This window comes from Carcharodon carcharias, chromosome 6, assembly GCF_017639515.1.
Source record: "Carcharodon carcharias isolate sCarCar2 chromosome 6, sCarCar2.pri, whole genome shotgun sequence".
In the NCBI taxonomy this organism is placed as follows: Eukaryota; Metazoa; Chordata; class Chondrichthyes; order Lamniformes; family Lamnidae; genus Carcharodon; species Carcharodon carcharias.
Window position 1 is genome coordinate 111,083,979 of NC_054472.1, and position 21,052 is coordinate 111,105,030.

At 43.3% G+C, this 21,052-nt stretch overlaps 1 protein-coding gene across 23 annotated transcripts in view; it reads right to left on the minus strand.

Annotated features, from left to right (window-relative positions):
• The window catches only part of dtna (dystrobrevin, alpha), a 444,909-nt gene that overhangs the window by 37,957 nt on the left and 385,900 nt on the right, over positions 1–21,052 (minus strand). For 17 of the 23 annotated variants that reach the window (XM_041189637.1, XM_041189635.1, XM_041189640.1 and 14 more), the window contains 3 exons: positions 20,507–20,527; positions 12,392–12,557; positions 1,023–1,112 (listed from right to left, as the gene is read on the minus strand). In XM_041189637.1, the coding sequence (XP_041045571.1) occupies positions 1,023–1,112; positions 12,392–12,557; positions 20,507–20,527 (277 nt within the window). The remainder of the gene's footprint in view (positions 1–1,022; positions 1,113–12,391; positions 12,558–20,506; positions 20,528–21,052) is intronic. The other 6 variants (XM_041189657.1, XM_041189653.1, XM_041189651.1 and 3 more) reach the window with 1 other exon arrangement.

The window sequence follows — 21,052 nt, forward strand, 5'->3', positions numbered from 1 at the left end:
AAGGTTGTACTGTGCCTAATCGAAAGATGAGGTGCTGTTCCTCCAGTTTGCGTTGGGCTTCATTGGAACGTTGCAGCAGGCCAAGGACAGACATATGGGCATGAGATCAGGATGGTGTGTTGAAATGGCAAGTGACAGGAAGGTCTGGGTCATGCTTGCAGACAGACCGAAGGTGTTCCACAAAGCTATCACCCAGTCTGCATTTGGTATCTCCAATGTAGAGGAGACTGCATTGGGAGCAGCTAATGCAGGAGACCAAATTGAAGGAGGTGCAAGTGAAGCGCTGCTTCACCTGAAAGGAGTGTTTGGGCCCTTGGATGGTGAGGAAAGAGGAGGTAAAGGGGCAGGTGTTGCACCTTCTGCGATTGCATGGGAAAGTACTGTGGGTAGGGGATGAGGTGTTGGGGGTGATGGAGGAGTGGACCAGGGTGTTAGAGGGAATGGGCCCTCCGGAATGCTGATAGGGGGTATGAGGGGAAGCTGTGTTTGGTGGTGGCATCATGCTGGAGTTGGCAGAAATAGCGGAAGATGATCCTTTGAATGCAGAGGCTGGTGGGATGAAAGGTGAGGACAAGTGGGACCCTATCATGTTTCTGGGAGGGAGGGGAAGGGGTGAGGGCAGAGGCGCGGGAGATGGGTTGGACATGGTTGATGGCCCTGTCAACCACAACCAGCATCCGCAGTATTTTGCTTTTATCTTAGTAGAAAAATGATGTCAAGAAATGAACTGAGTTGGCAGAATGACAATGGATGCAGTTAAAATAACAAAGCATTTGGTAATACGCTTTGGAAGTATGAATGGCAGATGGGAGTATAATCTAAACTGGTTGATATTGGTGAGAATAGATGAACAGAGAAATTTAGGGGTCTAGGTACCAACACCATTATAAACTCACTTGAAGGTTGGAAAATAGATCATAAAAGGCTAATGGCTTCTCTTCAAGGCTAATCGTAAAATTAATGTATGAGGATAATATGAAGACCATACCACTTATAGGACCTTATTGATTATGATCACTTACCCGAATTCAACTCTTTTACCAAAGATGACATTGTGTTTGTAATAGAGTCTGCTGCCACCAGCAGGTCATTTCTCAAATTTCTCCTGGAGCCTATAAAGAGAGCAGAGTATGTTAGCTTTTTAAAAAATGCATATCGCCACACAGATAAAGCAATACTACAATTTAATTTTTCATATATCTTTCATGCCAAGTTATGTAAGTCTTTTTAAAATAAAAATTCATGCTATCACATGAATTCATAGAAGCAGAATAATACAGCACAGAAGGAGGAGGCCATTTTGGTGCATTGTGTTTGTGTTGGGTCTTTCAAAGAACTACATGATTAATTCCACTCCCCTATACTTTTCCCATAGACCTGTAAATGTTTTCTCTTCACGTATTTATCCAATTTTCTTTTGCATGGTATTACGGAATCCACTGCACCGCCCTTTCAAGCATTGCATTCCAGATCACAACAATTCACTGTGTAAAAAAAAATGTTTCCTTGTATCACATCTGGCTCTTTTGCCAATCACCTTAAGTCTGTGCCCTCCGGTCACCAACCCTTCTGCCATATAAAGAGCAAGAGTGGAAAATTCAGCACTCAAAAATGGGTGCAGTGGTTACGATGCACAATTAACCCAAACTTGGTGCTGATTGCTGATTTACATAATAGCTGCATGCAGCCCAGCCCTAAATGCGCTGTGGAGTGGCTTCATGCCTCAGCAGGAGGTCCGAGTTCGTGCGAGGCTAGTACCACTTAAAGCTAGTACTACTTAAAGTCAACATGCATCTATTTAAGGCAAGGCACATTATAGCTACAGCAGGTGATGGAAGTGGCTAGGGAAGACATTCTAAGCAGGAAGAACAATGACTAATTGCACAACAGGGGCAGAAAGAATGCTCCAAGGCTCTCAGATGCAATACTGGAGGCGTTGGTGCAGGAAGTAGACAGGGGGCCAGGAGGCCATCCAGACAAATTCTGAGAAGGCAATGGGAGTTATTCACAATGTCAGTGCCAGCAGTGTAGCCCCAAGGACCAGGATGCAGTGCTGCAAGAAATTTAACGATCTTATGCAAGTGGCCAAGGTCAGTGAAGTCATCTTTGTATGCCATATCCTTGCATCTGAACCACCGCCTTCAGACACTACTCAATTCACCGACTAACAACATCTAATAATCACAACTTATACCTCACATTCATAGCTTCACCACAACCTCACGCAGTAAGCACTATTGCAAGTCTCACACCAACATTTCACAGTTTACACACATTGCCAACTATTTAGCCATGATAGCCCCATCATCCAAACACCTTGTATCACACTTACTGACACACTTCCCTCTCTCTTGCAGGACAAGGTGGTGTAGAACCAGAGGCAGCAGTCCCTAACTGGCAAGAACAGGCAGGTTTCAAAATCCTCAACCCCTGGAGGAGACAGTGTTTGCCATCAGTGGAATGGCCAAGGCTAAAATGTGAAGATGACAGTATGCTAATACCTAATCCTCCTTCTCCCATCCAACTTCACCTCTCAACCTCCTCTGACTAACAAGCTGGAGATTGTGTAAGGATGTGATTCTCGCTCCCCCTCCACTCACCACAACCTTATGTGCCTTTCCCCTTTTAGATACCCAAGAACTGCAAACTGCATAGGCAGTGGTGCAGGAGCAAGAAGTGGTAGAGGAAGAAGAGACTGAAGAAACGTCCACACCATCTGCCTCTCAACTGGCGATAAAAGATCCTATGGCACTATCTTGAAGGTGATCAGGGGAGTTATCTCTGGTGCCCTGGACAATATTTAGCCCTTAATCAACACCACAAAAGTAGTCTATCTGGTCATCATTACATTGCTGTTTGTGGGAGCTTGCTGTGTGCACATTGGCTGTTGCAGTTCCTATATTATAACAGTGACTACACTTTAAAAGTGCTTCATTGTTGTAAAGCGCTTTGGGATATCAAGGTCATGAAAAGCGCTATATAAATGCAAGTCTTTCTTTCAATCTCAGACTCATAGCCGCCAGCTTAGATTCAGATACTGCGCGTACATTGGAAGGCAGCTTTGAGGCAGGATCTTCATGTGGTGAGTCACCTGGCATGAGTGGGCTGCAGCCAGGACAGAGTGAAATGATACTGCATATGCCAGCTCACCAGAGAGCCAGGTCACACGTGAGTTCTGCTGCAGAAGGCTCAGATGAGGAATTCAATAGGGTGGCATTTAGCAAAAGGTGGACATGCAAGCATACAGAAATGTTTGGTGCATTGGAAGACTGCAAGAAAGTCTGCATTCATTGTCAAGGAGCATGAGATGACCAGCACCAACCTGATGCTTTGCACAGAGTTTAGAGCCCATTCTTTTCAATATGGAAGTGGTGGCCAACTCTGTGAGAACATGTGCAAACTCAATCACGATGAAGCGGCCAATGTCTTACCTTCCATTACAGCACAAAGCAGAACATAGGAACATAGGATTGAAGAGGCGTAGGTTATTCAACCCTTTGGCCCTGCTCTGCCATTCGATAAGATCATAGTTGATATGGTTGTGGTCTCAACAACACCATCATGTTTGCCCCCCCCATAATTCTTGAGCCCCATGTCCATCAAAATTACTTCTAACTCAGCCTAGAACATATTTAATGATCCAGCCTTCATTGCTTTCTGGGGAGAAGAATTCCACAGACAAGCTAACCAATGTCTGAGTGCCGTCTCGGGCTGGATTGAGGTGGCTCATCAAGGACAACCCAACAGAAAGGGGATATGTTGGTTGCCTCCGTCCTTCCTCCTCCTCCTCCTCAACAGCTCACTGTATACCTGATGAAGCAGGCTTTGCCCTCAAAATGACGAGGTTGTGCAGGATGCAGCAGTCCACTACAAATGAGAGTTTGCAGGGCTCCTTCAGTGTGGTCCACGCAGTGGACGCATTGCTTTAGCACCCCAATAGTCTGCTTGATGACATTTTATGTAGCAGCATAGCTGTTGTTAAATGCTGTCTTTGTGTGCATGCTGAATGCTGGAATCATGACCAAGGAGGTTAGCGGATGGCCCTTGTCACGCAATAGCCACCATCTGGTCTCTATAGTGATGGTGTAGAGGACTGGCACAGAATAAAGCCATCATGACTACCACCAAGGTATCGGGCATTGATCTGCATGATGGACTGAGTATGGTTGCACACCAGCAGCACACTTTGGAAGTGAAACCCTTTGTGGTTGCAGTACATCGCTGAATTTGGATGTGGCACCCACACAGCAACATTTGTCCAATCAATGACACCCTGCAGGAACATGTTGTAGCCCACTACCCTGGCGAAGCCACATGCATGCTCTGCCTGTTTCTATGTGGAAAAAGAAATGGCAATGTTATTCCCTTCTCTTTGCATACAGCTTATCAGTGCAGCAGTGGATGGTGAATTGCAAAATGTTGGTAATGCATGGAAGTTGCCTGGCGCAAAGGTTTTCATGATCATGGTCACTTTTACAGTCACTGGCCTCTGTGTCTGCTGGTCTGCTTGCAGGAAGTTGCTGTTTTCAATGAGCATCTTCTTAGTGGAATGAAGATGTCTCTTACACACTGTTCCTGGCTGAGGTATAGATAGGAAAAATGCTCTCTGAAGAGTCTGGTGGGTATGGCTTCCGGCTGAGAACTCCCCCTCCCCTTTCTCTTCCTAAATTTTTGAGCAGCTTGTCCTCCTCACTGTCACCTCTGCTCACTCTCCCTATCACAGTGCAGGTCAAGGGGCAGAGAAACTACTGCCACCCATAACTGGGAGGAAGTGATCTGAGCATAGAAACTTAGAAAATAGAAGCAGGAGTAGGTCATTTGGCCCTTCGAGCCTGCTCAACCATTCAACATGATCATGGCTGATTCTTCATCTCAACGCCATACTCCCACCCTCTCGCCATACCCCTTGATGCCTTTAGAGTCTAGAAATCTATTTATTTCCTTCTTAAGTATATTCAGTGACTTGACCTCCACAGCCTTCTCTGGTAGAGAATTCCACACGTTCACCATCCTCTAAGTAAATAAGTTTCTCCTCATCTCAGTCCTAAATGGCCTACCCCATATCCTCGGATTGTGACCCTTTGTTCTAGAACCCCCCCCCCCCCCCCCCCCCCCCCCCCCACCGCCTCCAGACAAAGGAAATATTATCCCTGCATCCAGTCTGTCCGGCCCTGTCAGAATTTTATATGTTTCAATGAGATCCTCTCTCATTCTTCTAAACTCCAGTGAACACAGGCCTAGTTGGCCTAATCACTCCTTATTTGACAATCCTGCCATCCTGGGAATCAGTCTGGTGAACCTTCGCTGTACTCCCTCTATGGTAAGTACATCATTTCCTAGGTAAGGAGACCAAAACTGCACACAAAGTTGAGGAGTGGTCTCACCAAGGCCCTGTATAGCTGCAGTAAGACATCCTTGTTCCTGTACTCAAGTCCTCTCACAATTTGCCTTCTTAACTGCTTATTACACCTGCATGCTTGCTTTCAGTGATTGGTGTACAAGGACACCCAGGTCCCTTTGTACATCAACATTTCCATTTAAGTGATACTCTGCCATTCTATTTTTCCTATCAAAGTGGGAAACTTCACACTTATCCATATTATACTGCACCTGCCATGTATTTGCCCACTCATTTAAGTTGCCTAAATCGCCGTGAAGTCTCTTAACATCTTCCTCACCACTCACATTCCACCTAGTTTTGTGTTGTCAGCAAACTTGGAAATATTACATTTGGTTCCCTCATCCAAATCATTGATATATATCATGAGTAGCTGAGGGCCAAGCACTGATCCCTGCGGTACACCATTAGCCACCACCTGCCATTCCGAAGTAGACCCAATTACTTCTACTCTTTGTTCCTGTCTGCTAACCAATTCTCAATCCATGCCAATATGTTACCCCCAATTCCATGAGCTTTAATTTTGCACATTAACCTCTTATGAGGGACTTTATCAAAAGCTTTCTGAAAATCAAAATACACCACATCCACTGGTTCTACTTATATATTCTGCTAGTAGCATCCTCAAAAAACTCCAGATTTGTTGGACGTGATTTCCCTTTCATAAATCCACGGGGAAGAATTTTTGGGTCGGCGAACGGGGGCAGGGCCCGCTTGTGGCCCAATGTCACTGCACGTCATTTAGATTGTCAGTTCGGCAAGCGCATAGCCGACTTGGCTGTGTGCCCAACTGAACTGTCAAAGACCTATTAAGGCCATTAAGAAAGTAATTAAAGTTGTTAAGAATGCTGCCCGTCCAACCTTAAGGTGGGATGAGGTTTCATGAAGGGTTTATTAATTAAATAAAAATGTCTTTAAAAATTCATTGACATGTCCCAGCTCATGTGACATTGTCACATGAGGGGACATGCCTTAAAATATTTTCTTTTCGTTATTTAAACTTTTAAACCTTCAACTAATCTCCCTGAGGCACCTCTGTGCCTCAGGGAGATTTCAGCGCAGGCCCCAACTCAGGGAAGCCCCCCCACTGCACAGGGAGCACTCAGCACTTCCGGGCGCATGTCACGTAAAATGGCAGGGCAGACCCAATTGGGTTCACACACAACCCTCCGTGGGGGGGGGGGGGATTCCTGCCCACGTTGATTTTGTCTAATCCTGTTTATATTTTCCAAGTGCCTGTTATCACATCCTTTATAACAGACTCTAGCATTTTCCCTACCACTGATATTAGGCTAGCCAGTCTGTAATTCCCTGTTTTTTTTCTCCCTCCTTTTTTAAATAGTGCCGTTATATTTGCCACCCTCCAATCTGCAGGACTGTTCCAGAATCTGCAGAATTTTGAAAGATGACAACCAACACATCCGCTAATTCCAAGGCCACCTCCGCTAGTACCCTGGGTTGAAGATTATCAGGCCCTGGGGATTTATCGACTTACAGCCCCATTAATTTCTCCAGCACTGTTTTTTAGTAATACTAATTTCCTTCAATTCCTCCTTCTCACGAGACCCTGTATTCCCTAGTATTTCTGGGAAGTTACTTGTGTCTTCCTCCGTAGAGACTGAACTAAAGTAGTTGTTTAATTACTCTGCCATTTCCTTGTTCTCTCTTATAAATGTTCCCATTTTGGCTATAAGAGACCTATATTTGTCTTCACCAATCTTTTTCTTCTTACATACTAATAGAAGCTTTTACAGTCCTCTTTTATGGACCTTGCAAGTATACTCTCATACTCTATTTTTCCCCTCTAAATCAATCTCTTGGTCCTCCTTTGCTGAATTCTAAACTGCTCCCAATCCTCAGGCTTGCTACTTTTTCTAGCAACTTTATATGACTCCTCTTTGGATCTAATACAATCCTTAATTTATTTTATTAGCCATTTACCACTTTTCCTGTTGTATTTTTGCACCAGAAAGGAATACATAACTATTGCAATGCATACATTTGTTCCTTAAATATCAGCCATTTTCTTTCCACCGTCATGCATTTTAGTGAAGTTCCCCAATCTATCTTAGCCAACTCACGCCTCATACCTTCGTGATTTCCTTTGTTTAGATTTAGGACCCTACTTTCTGATTGGACTACTTCACTTTCCAACCTAATAAAGAATTCTATCATGTTACGTTTACTGTTTTCTAAAGGGGATTAATTAACCCCTTCTCATTGCACAAAACAAAATCTAGGATAGCCTGTTCTCTAGTTGGTTCCTCGACGTACTGGTCTAAAAATCCATCTCCTACAAATTCCAGGAATTCGTCCGCCACAGTATTATTGCTAGCTTGGTTTGCCCAGTCTATATGTAGATTAAAGTCACTCATGATTACTGCAGCACCCTTGTTACATGCATCTCTAATTTTCTGTCTAATACCATCCCCTACCTTACCACTACTGTTTGGAGGCCTATAGACAACTCCCACTAATGTTTTCCACTCCTTGTTGCTTCTTAGCTCCACCCAGACTGATTCAGTGTCCAGGTTTTCTGAACCAATATCCTCTCTCACTATTGTACTGATTTCATTCTTGACTAACAATGCCATGTCACCTCCTTTTCCTCTTTACTGTCCTTCCTAAATATTAAATACCTTGATTATTCATTCCCAGCTTTAGTCACCCTGCAGCCATGTCTCTGTAATTGCAATCACATTGTACCCTTTTACATCTATTTGCGCTGTTAATTCGTCTACCTTATTGCGAATGCTCCGTGTAATCAGATACTATGCCTTTAGACTTGTCGTTTTACAAATTTATTTTGTACTATAGCCCTATTTGCTGCTTGCCCCTGTTTCCTCTGCCTTCCACTTTTGCTTTTTATTTATCTGTCTTTCATTTCTATCTTTGTTTCCCTCTCTTATGTCTCCCCACTCAGGTTCCCACCCCCCTGCCACTTAAGCTGAGAACCAAGGTCTTCACCACATGCCCCAACACTCCCTGTAGACTTCACCATCTTTAGATTGTAGTACAAAACATCAAACACTTCTGCAATTGCAGCAGCAGCCAGTAGAGTCAGTCAGCAACTATCCTGAAAGTAATTAGTCATTCTGCTCTAATGGCCTCTCAAAAATGATGTATAGTGTGTCTTGCACCAAGGTTGTGAGCGCACAGTGCGGTGCCATCTTGGACTCAAAATAACAACCCTAGCACCAAAAATACAGCTACTGTGCATCTGAATTTTGCAGCCTCTCTATTTATCCTTACAAAATCATGAATGATTTTAAAACCTCTATCAAATCTCCTCTGAACTTCTCTTTCCTAAGGAGAACAATCCCAGCTTCTCCAGTTTCTTCACACAACTGAAGTTTCTCATCTCTGGTACCATTCTGTAAATCTTTTATGCACCCTCACGAAGGTTTTGACCCCCATCCTAAAGTGTGGTACCCAGAGTTGAACACATTACTCAAGCTGAGGCCTAACCAGTGTTTTATGAAGGTTTAGCAAAACTTCCTTGCTTTTGTATTCGATTCCTTTATTAAAAATGCGGCTAAGGATCCCGTATACATTTTTTTTAAACAACTTGTCCTGTGACCTTCAAAGGTTTGGACCTGGGTTTTTGTCCGCGAGTCCGGTGCACAGCATCAGGAGAATTCCTGGCTCCATGAACTTGACCTTTAAAAATGGCTGCCCACATTTCTGATTTTTAGTCTGGTGGGGAAGTGGGCAAGATTAGAAGTCGGGCGGATGATGCTGGAAGTAGTGAGGAGGATGCCCCCCAGCCACCGTCCTTTGTCCTTTCACCTACCATTTCAACTCATCCAGTACCCAACATTGGCAGACATCAGAACCCATGCAGAGATGAGATAAAATAAAGTTCTATAAAATAGTGTTCCAAGTGTCTATTGCAGATTTCACTATATTGAAAAAACACTCTCATTCATAAAAACCCATTTACTACACTTACATTCTTTCAACTAAGTAAAGCCTTATAACAGCAAACATTTCATTCAAGTGCACAAGCCCTTATAACAAGAAGCACTGGAATTCATAGTCCCACTTAAAAGAGTCTATAACCTGTTGTAGCTGTCAATCAAACTGTGAAATGGCAGGCACCCTACTGTGATAGCGGATGATTGTGAAATCAGTCATGTGGCAGTAATCCAGTAATGGAAGCCCTCAGGCTTATGCCAACAGATAGGGTGAAATAGCAAATAATGATTCTTTTTAAATCTGAAAAAAATGGAGTGTTAAAGGGCAAGACTTTTAAATGCCTAGACAGCTCCTTTTGACAGGTGCTTTTGACAGTTCCTCTTGACACTTGTGACAGGTCCTCTTTACAAGTCCACTTGACACTTTTGACAGTTGATTTTGACAGGTCTATTGATAGTTCCGATAAGCTTGACAGTTTTTTATGCACTTTTTATGCACATTCATGCCTAATTTTAACATTTCCAAAGGGCGCCTTACCTTGCCCAAAGAGCACCTGATCTCCAACCAAAGGGCACCTGAGTTCCACAAAAGGTTCCAGGACCTGATCCAAAGGGGTAGCCTGGCTAACCAAATAAATCCACAAAGTTCAGGACTGCTCTTAACAGCTCTATTCTGCATACTTTGGGTTCACACTCTTGGGATACCAAAATCCAACTTCAGTGGAGACAGATGATGATTTAAATGGCTAGCCTCTGCCATAAACTGCACATGCACGAAACTACTTCCATTCCTGCCCCTGCAAAACTGGGAAGTGCTGTGTTCAGGGTGGGCCTTTTTCCTACACTCCTTTTAAAATTGTATTATTTATTTCATATTGTCTCTCCTCATTCTTCATGCCAAAATACATCAATTCACACTTCTTTGCATTAAACTTCTGTCTGCCCAATTTGCCAGTCAATGTCATCCTGAAGCTACCATTCTCTTGATTCTTTGTTACATTTCTGAGTTACATATAATCTACACTATAGTTCAGGATATTAAAATGTATTAAAAAGAACAACAGTCCAAAGAGCGATCCCTGGGGAACACCACTGTAAACGTTCTTCCAGTCTGAAAAATAACCACTATCCTCTACTTTCTGTCCCTTAGCCAATTCTGAACCCTAAATTGCCGTTGTTCCTTCAATCCCATTAGCTTTAATTTTGCTAACAGGTTTATTTATCTGATAGTTTATAAAATGCCTTTTGAAGGTCCATTTACAAAACATCAACTGCACTACCTTCATCAACTCTCTCTGTTACTACAATGAACAATTCATTCAAGTCAGATAAACACAACTTTCCTTGACAAATCTGTGCTTTCATTTATTGGACTATACATTTCCAAACGTCAATTAACTTTGTCTCTAAAAGCTTCCCTACCACTGACATTAGGTTACTGGCTTATAATTGCTGTGTTTATTCCTCACCCTTTTTGTAATTCTTTAACCCTCTGGCACCAGCTCCATATCTGAGGATGATTATGTCTACAGCCACTGCAATTTCCACCCTTATTTCCTTCAGTAATCTAGATGTATCTCATCCTGGCTGGGTGACTTTTCTACTTTGAGGAATGCTAACCTTTTATGTATCTCTTTATCTGTTTTTATACTATCTAATATTACTATTGCCTCCTCCTTTATTGCCACATTAGCAGGATCCTCTTCTCTAATGAAGATAGGTGCTAAGTACTCATTTAGTATCTCAGTTTTGTCCTCTGCCTCCACAAGAAGATCTCCTTTTAGGTCACATCAGCACTAACCTTCCTTTGATTCCCCTTTTTTTATTTACATGTTTATAAAATAACTTTTGTGTTAGTTTTTTTTTAGCTGCAAATCTATTCACATATTCTCTCTTTGCCCCTCTTTTACCCTTTTTGAGATTTTTCTGAACTTTCTATATTTGGCTTGGTTTTCTACTGTATTATTAACCTTACAATTGTCAGAAACATTTTCTGCCTTATTTCAACCTTTATGTCCTTAACCATCTCGGGATCTGTAGCTCTCAATGCTCATCCTCCATCACCATCCCCCACCAATAGCGTCCCCGCCCCCCCCAGACCTTCATGTGAATGTGCCTGAACCAGTGAACAGCCAAGACCTAGGAGGAAGTATGGGTGTTGGTGGAGGAGGAAACATTTTTAAAATTCGTTCATGGGTTGTGAGTGTTGCTGGCAAGGCCAAGACTTGCGGCCCATCACTAATTGCCCTTAAGAATGTGGTGGTGAGCCACCTTCTTGACAGTTGCAGTAGGTACACCCACAGAGCTGTTGGGGAGGCTGTCAGGTTTTTGACCCAGTGATAGTGAAGGATTAGCAATATAGTTCCAAGTGAGGATAGTGTGTGGCTTGGAAGGGAACTTGCAGGTGGTGATGTTCTCATGCATCTTCTGCCCTTGTCCTCTTAGGTGGTAGGGGGTCACGGGTTTGGAAGGTGCTGTCAAAGGAATCTTGGCACATTGCTACGGTGTATTTGTAGATGGTACATACTGCACCCATTGTGCATCAGTGGCAGAGGGTGTGAATGTTTAAGGTGATAGATGGTGTCAGGCTTCTTGAGTCTTATTAAAACTGCCCTCAAGCTGGCAGGGTTGCTGTGGGGCCAGGAGAAGCTCCTCTTGACTCCACATTAAGGCAAGTTATAAAAGAAAAACTTATCCCTTCTCCAGTAGCCTTCCCTAGCCCTTTTAAGGACCACTGTTTTGGCTGCTATAGACTGGGAAGAAAAGATTCATCTGCCAGTTTGTCGTCACATTTGGCAGAATCCTGAGCAGGCTTTAGACCTTTGACTAGCATATTGAGGGTACCTAACACCTTCAGGTTGACTGCGGAACCACTTGAAATTTGCTAGGTGTCAATTTGGCATCTGGTGCATTTCTGATCACCAGTGGTGGGGGAGGAGTGGGTTGTATTGAAGTGCAGAAAATTGTGCCAGGAAAATGGTCATTCCATGGATTGTGCCTTCAAAAAACAGGCACAATAAGGACCAACTTCTCCCCAATATCTACTTTTTCAACATTAATTCTGAGAATGACTCACTCTGGGAAAACGCTTCTTGTACATCTCCTCCAACCCCTGTCAGTGAGTCCTGAGGTGTATGGGTCGGAGTTGAGCAGGCAGAGGTTGATCTGATAGGCATTGGAATAGGAACAGACCGACTAATTGTGTGACTTGGTGAAGAGCGAGGGGATCCTGCCCCCTGAGTCTGAAAACAATAAAAGAAATTATGTTACTATATATACATCACTTGCACAGCAGACATCTTTTGGGTAACATTGCAAAACTACTTTAGTTTAATGAGAAGCAGGACCATCCCTTCACCATGAGTATATATGTTCAATAAATTGACCTTTCTTTATTGTTTCAGTTTGAGATTCTTTAAAACTGGAGAATGAGAACAATGCATATAGTATGCACAGTGATAACATCTGCACATTAGCCCAGTCTTCTCCACTCAGCAATCCAGAACTGGGTAATACAGTAGAAGCTAGTATGATAAAAATTCCACAATGGACATTTTGTATTCTCAATCTTAAAATACAAAGCTACCTCTTAAAAAAGTTATTTCTGTTTCAACGACAGCAATCCTTATGCTGATCATGTGTCGGCAATGGTGTCAGAGAGGAAATTCCAGGATTTTTACCCAACATCAATGGAGGAACAATGATGTATGCCGACGACAGGGCAGTGAGTGACTTTGAGGTGATGATAGGCTATATTTTATGTGCCCTGTCAGGTGTATTTTGGGTGGAAGGAGCACTTAAAATAGGGCGGGTGCCTTTCCCGCCCACCCCTGAGCTCAACCCCATAATACAGGTGGATGGGAGGGCAGCAAAAGCGGCAGCCCGCCCACCATATTTAAGTAAGCAAACAGGGGTGAATTAGGCTTGTTATCAAACAAATTGGGCAGGAGCAGGCAGCCTGACTTTAAAAAAAAAATCTTCAAAGGGCAGGGAGGAAATAAGGGTTCACTCTTTAGGGGTTGCCCTTTGCTGAACGCAGAGCAGCCCCCCTAAGATTGACCCCCCACTCTTCTTTACCCACTTGCAGCCTTAAAACCACTTCCACCTCCCTCCCCAACACCCTAACCCCTCCCTGAACTACTGAAACCCTCCTTTTCCAAGACCCCGGACTTACCTGCTCTGGGAATCCATGGGCCTTTTTTCTTCTTCTCCAGCAGTCCCAGCAACTGCCACTGACATGGTCTTGGTGCTGCTGGGACTGATGGAACTGCTGGCCACTCCAGAGGGCAGGGCTTCCTCCCCAGTGAAGGGCAGAAGACCTACCTAGCCCATGATTAGCCACCCCAAACCCCGCTATGGCTGTGGGATGCATGGGTGTGGAGCATGTCGGCTCCACACTGACTTTGCCTCCAGGGGCTGGTGGGGGGGTGGGTGGGGGAGGTGCGCAGACACCCATCCCCTTCTCTCCCCTTCTGTATTATTTATCCAATGTTCCTATGATGTTTCTGCTTTTGTCCATCACAGTGGTAGAGGTCATGGGGCTGGGATGTGCTGATTGAGTTAACCTTGGTGAGCTTCTGTAGTGAAATCTGTAGACGGCATATACTGCAGCCACAGCGCTGGACAAGATAAACATTAACTCCAATGTCATGGGTGTCAATCAAGTAAACTGCTTCATGATAGCATTCAGTTTCTGAGTGCTGCTGCAGGTGCACGCATCCAGGGTATTGGTGGGTATTGTATCGCACTCCTGGGTTAAGCCATGTAGATGGCTTTGAGAAGTCAAAAGGTGAGACAACTGTTGCAGAATTGTTGCTATTGCTTTTATAATGACCATATTTATATGGCTGGTCCAATTAAGCTCTGGTCAATGGTGACCCCCCACACTGCCCTCAAGATGATGGTGGAGGATTTGGCAATGATAGTGCACCAAGAAATACCAATTTTGCCACCTGAGGGACTCAGTGCCAACCGTCATCTCAAGCACTGCAGAACATAATGCTGCAAAAAGTTGAAAAATCTAACCAATACAGGCAACATACCATGTTGCCCAACACTCTATCCTCAAAACAATCTCTTGTCAAGAACAAGAGATAGTTTAAGTAAGTTATATTTATATTTGTTAGGAATGAGTTTTAGCTTTAAGTTTAAGTTTAATTTATATTTGTGGGCTAAGAAAAGGGGAATTTGAGTTTTGGTTTCATTTTAAAAGATGCCTGTGTTCTACTGAGGTTTTATACTCTTGAAGGAAGTTAAAGCAAACACAAAGTAGAGAAAAACTCTGCTGTTGCTTAGCAACAGGGGTCCAGAGAGGGGACAGACAGAGATAGAGAAAAACAGAAAAGTAGTTTCAGTTCAGTTGGAAACAGGAGCAAGGAGGAGCTGGACAGAAGATGGAACTGCAGAAAGCAGATTTCCCATAATAACAGGAGAAGGTCCAGAAAACCAAGGAGTGGGACAAAAAAGAAATTCCCAAGAAGACCTTCTAGTCAAAGGAAGAACAGGAATCTGGAAAAGGTCCTGTTAAGTGGAGTTAAGAGTGAGGTGCAGAGGAAAGCTCCAAGCTTAAAGGGAGAAAGCTGCAGGACACAGGCCTAAAGTAAAATAGGCTTGCAAGAAGCCAGAAGATCCAAAGAGACAGCTGAAGGTCTGTAATTCTTTGCAATGGGCATGTGAAGCAGTGGTATTCTGTTGGCACGGCTGAGTACCTGAGAGAGATTGCTTGAAATGTGAAGCTTGAATGCACATGGAGAGGAACATCGGAAGGAGAGGGTGAAACCCTGGAGACGAGCCCTTGTGGAAGACGTCCGAGAGAAAGTGTCGTTTGGGTGAAGATTCCAAAGCAGGTTCTTTGAGAGTGGAGATTGGAAACCCTCGTGTGAAAGACGGAATTCAGTGAGACCGGTTGGCTCACTGTGTGACAAACGTCTGAGGGGAGTTGATGAGAGATCCATAGCATCTGTTTGGGGTGGCATCTGTCATTTGGTTTCAGAGAGTGTTGCACCTGACCACAGGTCGCCTATTGGTTTACATGGACTGTGTACTTATTGTGAACATAAGAGTATAAGATAGCTTTTGTAACTTGTGTTATCCTTACGAATCTGTATATACCTGTAAAGGCATAGTTGCGGGTGAAAATGTATTGTAATAAAGTTCATCATTTCTTGTTTAATAAATGTTTTATTCTTTTGTTAAAAGTTCATCAGCTGACTCCTGTGACTCTGTTCAGTAGCTACTCTCCATGTTTCTAAACAAAAAATAAAAGTTGTGATCTATCAAGCCAGATTTCACCCTGAGATCTGACTTGTCTAGTACTAGCATCAGCTGGGATCATAACAATTTGCACAACTAATCCTTCACAATGCACTCCAGTTAAGGGCAGTAGTGGCTTGGTCCCTTGTAATATGGCTATCAGTTCCTCTCAAAACAACTATTTATATGCTCAAGCCAAAAACCAGTACTTCCATTTTTAACCTTGTATCTCTGACTTCAATCCTCCCATGCCATTTGGCACATATTTCTCAAATACCAGCCTTACCCACATTCATTCTATTTTCTTGCAGGACAAATTGGCACACGATGCTGTCTGAAGACAGATCATCAGAAGGAGAAATTACTACTTTTAAACTTCTCACTTGATTAGAGGTCTGGCAATGGAGCTCATGGCCTTCACCAGTTATCGATGCAGGAGATGACAAAGTTGCTGCAATTTGCTGCGCCAGGTTAGTAACTGTGCAGACAAACAATGATGGATAGGGAAAGACATTCAGGCCCCATCCAACCTGTCCCGTATAATTGTGATACTTTGTGTATCACAATACATACACTCTCTTCCCCACTCAAAAAGCTTGTGGTATCTCAGGAGATGTGAAAAACAGAAAAACAACCTAGGCCAATTTGATGGAAAAAAAAATCAGGGAAATTCCTCTCTGATCATCTCCCCAGCCCCCAACCCAGGCAATCAAAACTAATCCAGGAGATCACCCTTGTCTTGCTGTGCCTACCTTTTGTGTGATCCTGCCACAGCTAAGGGCAAATCTGCTCCCTCTTGCAGGAATTTAGCAGGTCCGTCCCAACACGAGATAGCAGCCTGCTCCAGAAGTTCACTACTCTCTGGGAAAAGAAGCACCCCCAGTATCTAACTTATATCTGGCCTTACACAACTTACAATTGTGATCTCTGGTCCTCCCTAAACTATTTAGTTGGAATAAACTGTCAACTAGAAAACAATTTGGCTGTCGCAGAGACAGGATGACTCGTGGTAATCAACGAGGACTTGCTCATCAGAAAAATGCAAAAAAATCAAGTGAGCAAAGTAAACGGAAAAGAAAGGATGATGGTTAATCTTCTGCAGCCAGAAAGCAGAGGGATGCTGAAATAATGCAGCAGAATCAAAAAGCAAATAAGAAAACAATCTATTCTCATCATTGTCTTAGCAACTTCCATCAGATCACCTTTAAGTTTAAGGGCTGGATGTTAGCTACTGAGGCAGGTAACTTGAGTTGGGAAATTTCCTGACTTGGCACACCCACCTTGGTTTAAAAGGCCCTGTTACACCCAATTTTTGCTCCAGGAAGGAAGGGACAAGGAAGAGTCAGGCTCACCAACCCTGGAAGCAGATCCTAGGTGAGTGCCAGGCAGGCTAGTGAGAAAGCCCAATTTGGTTAATTCAGTCAAAATCAGTTTAGGTTACAACCTAAAATTACAGGGCTCAGGTTTGTAGAGTAAGTACTTCAGTAGAAAGTAAGCTATACACACACTCAGCAGCCAATCAGTCCCAGAATGGTCCCAATGGATTGGAAGGCAGCAACACCATTATTCAAGAAAGGAGGGAGAGAGAAAACAGGGAACTACAAGGCAGTTATCCTGACATCAGCTGTAAGAAAAAAATTTGGAATCAATTATCAAGGAAGTGATAATCCAGAAGCAAAATACTGTGGATGCTGGAAATCTGAAATAAACCCAGAAAATGCTAGAAGTACCTAGCAGTGTCTGGCAGCATCTGTGGAGACAGAAACAGAATTAAAGTTTCAGGTCATGATGTGAAGTTGTGATGAAAGGTCATGGCTGAAATGCTGTTTCCCTCTCCACAGATGTTGCTGGGCCTTCTGTATATTTCCAGCACTTTCTGTGTTCATTAAGGGAGTGGTAACAGGACCTTAGAAAATCAGAACATGATTAGGCAGAGACAACTTCATTTTATGAAAGGGAAATTGGGTTTGACAAACTTATTAGAGTTTTTTGAGGATTTTCAGGGTAGTTGAAGGGGAACTAATGGATGTAGTTAATTTAGATTTTCAAAAGGTATTTGATAAGGTCCCACACAAAAGGTTGTTGCACAGGATAAGGGCTTATGAGGTTAGGGATAATATAATTGCATGGATAGAGGATTAGTTGAAGGATGGAAAACAGAGATTAAGGGCTGGATTTTACACTCCCTGCTGGCAGGTCTGAAGGCATGGAAACTTGTAAAATCCAGCATGTGGCCTTCCTGCTGTCTACCCATCCTCCCTCTGCCGATATGCAATTTTACTGGGGTCAATAGAGATGCTGGGCAGCCTGCTTGCCCTTCTGCCTATTGAGGCCTTTAAGTGGCCAATCAATGGCCATTTAAGGGCCTTATCCCGCCTCTGTCACTATCATACCCATAGCAGGGGGAAGCCCATGCCAAGTGGGCAATATGGCAGCTTTAGCTGGGTGGGCTGGTGTCAGGCAAGGTTGGGTGAACCTCCTTTGCAGGTCCCCTGGGCCCATTAACCATCGGAGGCATCCCGCAAGATCACATCTCCCTTTACCCTCCCACCCCTGGCCTCTTAAACTGGGTTCCTCACCCACCTCGCTGGGGTCTGCCAGCCTGACCCTGGTGGAATCACTCACTCTTACCTTGGTGCCTGGCTCCAGCGACAATCTCCACTGGGGACTTCCTGTATTCCCACCAGTGGCCACCACTCCCATCAGTTGCTGCTGGGAGTACAGAACTTTCAACCATCCAATCGGCTGGCAGCTCTTTGACAGCTGTCCCTGAGAGGTGGAGATATCCCATCCAGGCTATTAAGGGCCGATTGGCTGTTAAATGACCACATGGCGGCTGTTCTTCCCATGAGGGGACTACCCACATCGACTTTTTAGCCAGAGGGGCATGGCACCCCATAAAATCCAGCCTTAAGAATAAAATTTTTATGTTGGCAGGGAGTTACTAGTGGAGTACCACAAGGATCAGTTCTGGGGCTTCAGCTATTTACAGTCAATGTTAATGACTTAGATGAAGGGTCCAACTGTAACGTATCCATGTTTGCTGATGATACAAAGTTATATGGGAAAATAAGCTGTAAGGTAGACAGAAGAATTTACAAAAGAATATAGATAGGTTAAGTGAGATATTCAAGAAAGTGGCAGATGGAGTATCATATAAATATGTGTAGCTATTCACTTTGGTAGTAAGAATAGAAAGCAGATTTTTTTTTCAATGATTAGAAGCTACTAAATATTCATGTCAGAGGGACTGGGTGTCCTTGTACAAGAAACACAAACTTAATATGCAGGTACAACAGGCAATTCAGAATGCAAATAGTATGTTAGCCTTTGTTGCAAGGGAGTTGGAATACAATGGTAAGGAACTCTCGCTGCAATTGTGTATGACTGTATACAGTTTTGATTTCCGTACCTTTGGAAAGATATACTTGTCTTTGCAACAAAGGTTCAATAGTTTGATTCCTGGGAAGAGAGATTTGTCCTATGAGGGGAGATTGAATAGAATGGGCCTATACTGTTTGGAGGTTAGAAAAATGAGAGTTGATCTCATTGAGACATGTAAGATTCTGATAAGATCTAACAGGGTAAATGCTGAGGGGCTGTTTCCCCTGGCTGGAAAGTCTGCAGCTAAGACACATTGGGCAGAATTTTGCCCTTGATGGGCGGGCAGGTCCCACCGGCTCGGCGGCAGGCGGGCAGCTGATCGCCGCTGCCGAAAGGGGCCCCGCTGCCATTATAAGTGGGCGGGCCAATTAAGGCCTGCCCAGTGGGTCGCCCGACAGAAAGGGCTATGCGGGGCGGGGAGGATTCCCCAACTGTCAGAGTGTGCTCTTTCATGCATGCACGCCAAAGAGCACACATCTCCCTGAGACTAAATGGTGCCTCAGGGAGATCACTGACAGTGTTTCAAACTTCAAAAATAGAATAATAAAAAAAAATTAACATGTCCCCCTCATGTGACAATGTCACACGAGATGGGACATGTTAATAAATATCACAAAAACTTTATTAAACTTTTTAAAAACTGACATGAAACCTCATCCCGCAGTGGATGAGGTTTCATGTTTTTTCAGAAGCCCGCTGGGGCTCCTGGCCTGCCCACCAGCCTTAAGGTTGGACAGGCAGGGCCTTTAATTGGCTTAATTATCCTGTCAATGGCCTCAATTGGCCATTGACAGGTCAGCAGGCAGACAACTGATTGCACTGTCTGCCCGTCTTCCTGAATATTTAAATGGGGCGGGATGATGTCGGGGGCCCCGCCCCCAGCTCACCGACGGAAACATTCTGCCCATTATCTCAGGATAAGCGAATGACCATTTTGGACTGAGATGAGAAACTTCTTCACTCAGAGGGTTGTGAATCATTAGAATTCTGAACTCCAGAGGGCTATGGAAACTCAGTTGTTGAGTATATTCAAGGCTGAGGTTGACAGACTTCTGGACCCTAAGGGAATCAAGGGATTTAGGGATCAGGTGAGAAAGTGGTTGAAGTTGAGGATCAGCCATGATTTTATTAAATGGCCAAGCAGACTCAAGGATATATGGCCTACTCCTACTTCTATTAGGTGATCTGTGAATATACATGTTCAAAATAATCTATATGGAGTCATGGGATAGTAAATGTACATTTACTTCCTTGCACTTGTACATGGTACATAGAGTCAAAACACAGTAAAGAACACAATGTTACAATACACTCATGCTCTCATAACTAAAACAAGTGTTTTGTTACAAATCATTAAGTATATCAATGCAAGTCCAAGCCTTATAATTTCAGATACGTTAGTATCAATTGCCACACTAAACTCAGCTTATTGTAGTAAAGGCAAATATTTTCATTTATACACAGCACAGGCAAAGAGCAAAACAAAGCACTAAGATCAGACTCAGGTAATAAATGAAGATACAATGATTGCTCAAAGCTGGATCAGGAAACTTACTTCCTGCCTCATTTCTTCTTCCTATTTGAAAGTTTAAAAATGAAGTATTATTTAGACAATGCATATTCAGGTGATTCTTGAAATGTTCTACAGAATTAATTTTTAAAAGTGTGATTTAGTATCTAATAGGTACTAGCATATCTTTATAAAATGAACATGTACAAAATTACAGTTTCAACAAACATTAGCCGTGAATATAAATGCAAAAAAGTTTGAATACAAAAAAATGCTATTAGATGAATTCTCTCAGAGCCGTGCAAAAATAGTTTTGGTGGCAGAGTGGGAGAAGCTTCAAGGAAATTCCCAGCCCACATCTCCTTCCAAATCTCAGTATAGTCAGGGCTAAAAATTATGGAAAAGAAATCTATCATCCTACGTATGTCGATTAAATTTGCTAATACCTAACTTTCCACATTGTGCAATTGTTTTGCTGTGATACATTTTTAACTCTAAAGAAATGAAAAATAAGACACCTAGTTTGAGAAAATAACTGCAGTCTTATCATTAATCTGTTAATTGAGCTTTTAATTTACCCATAAAATAGCC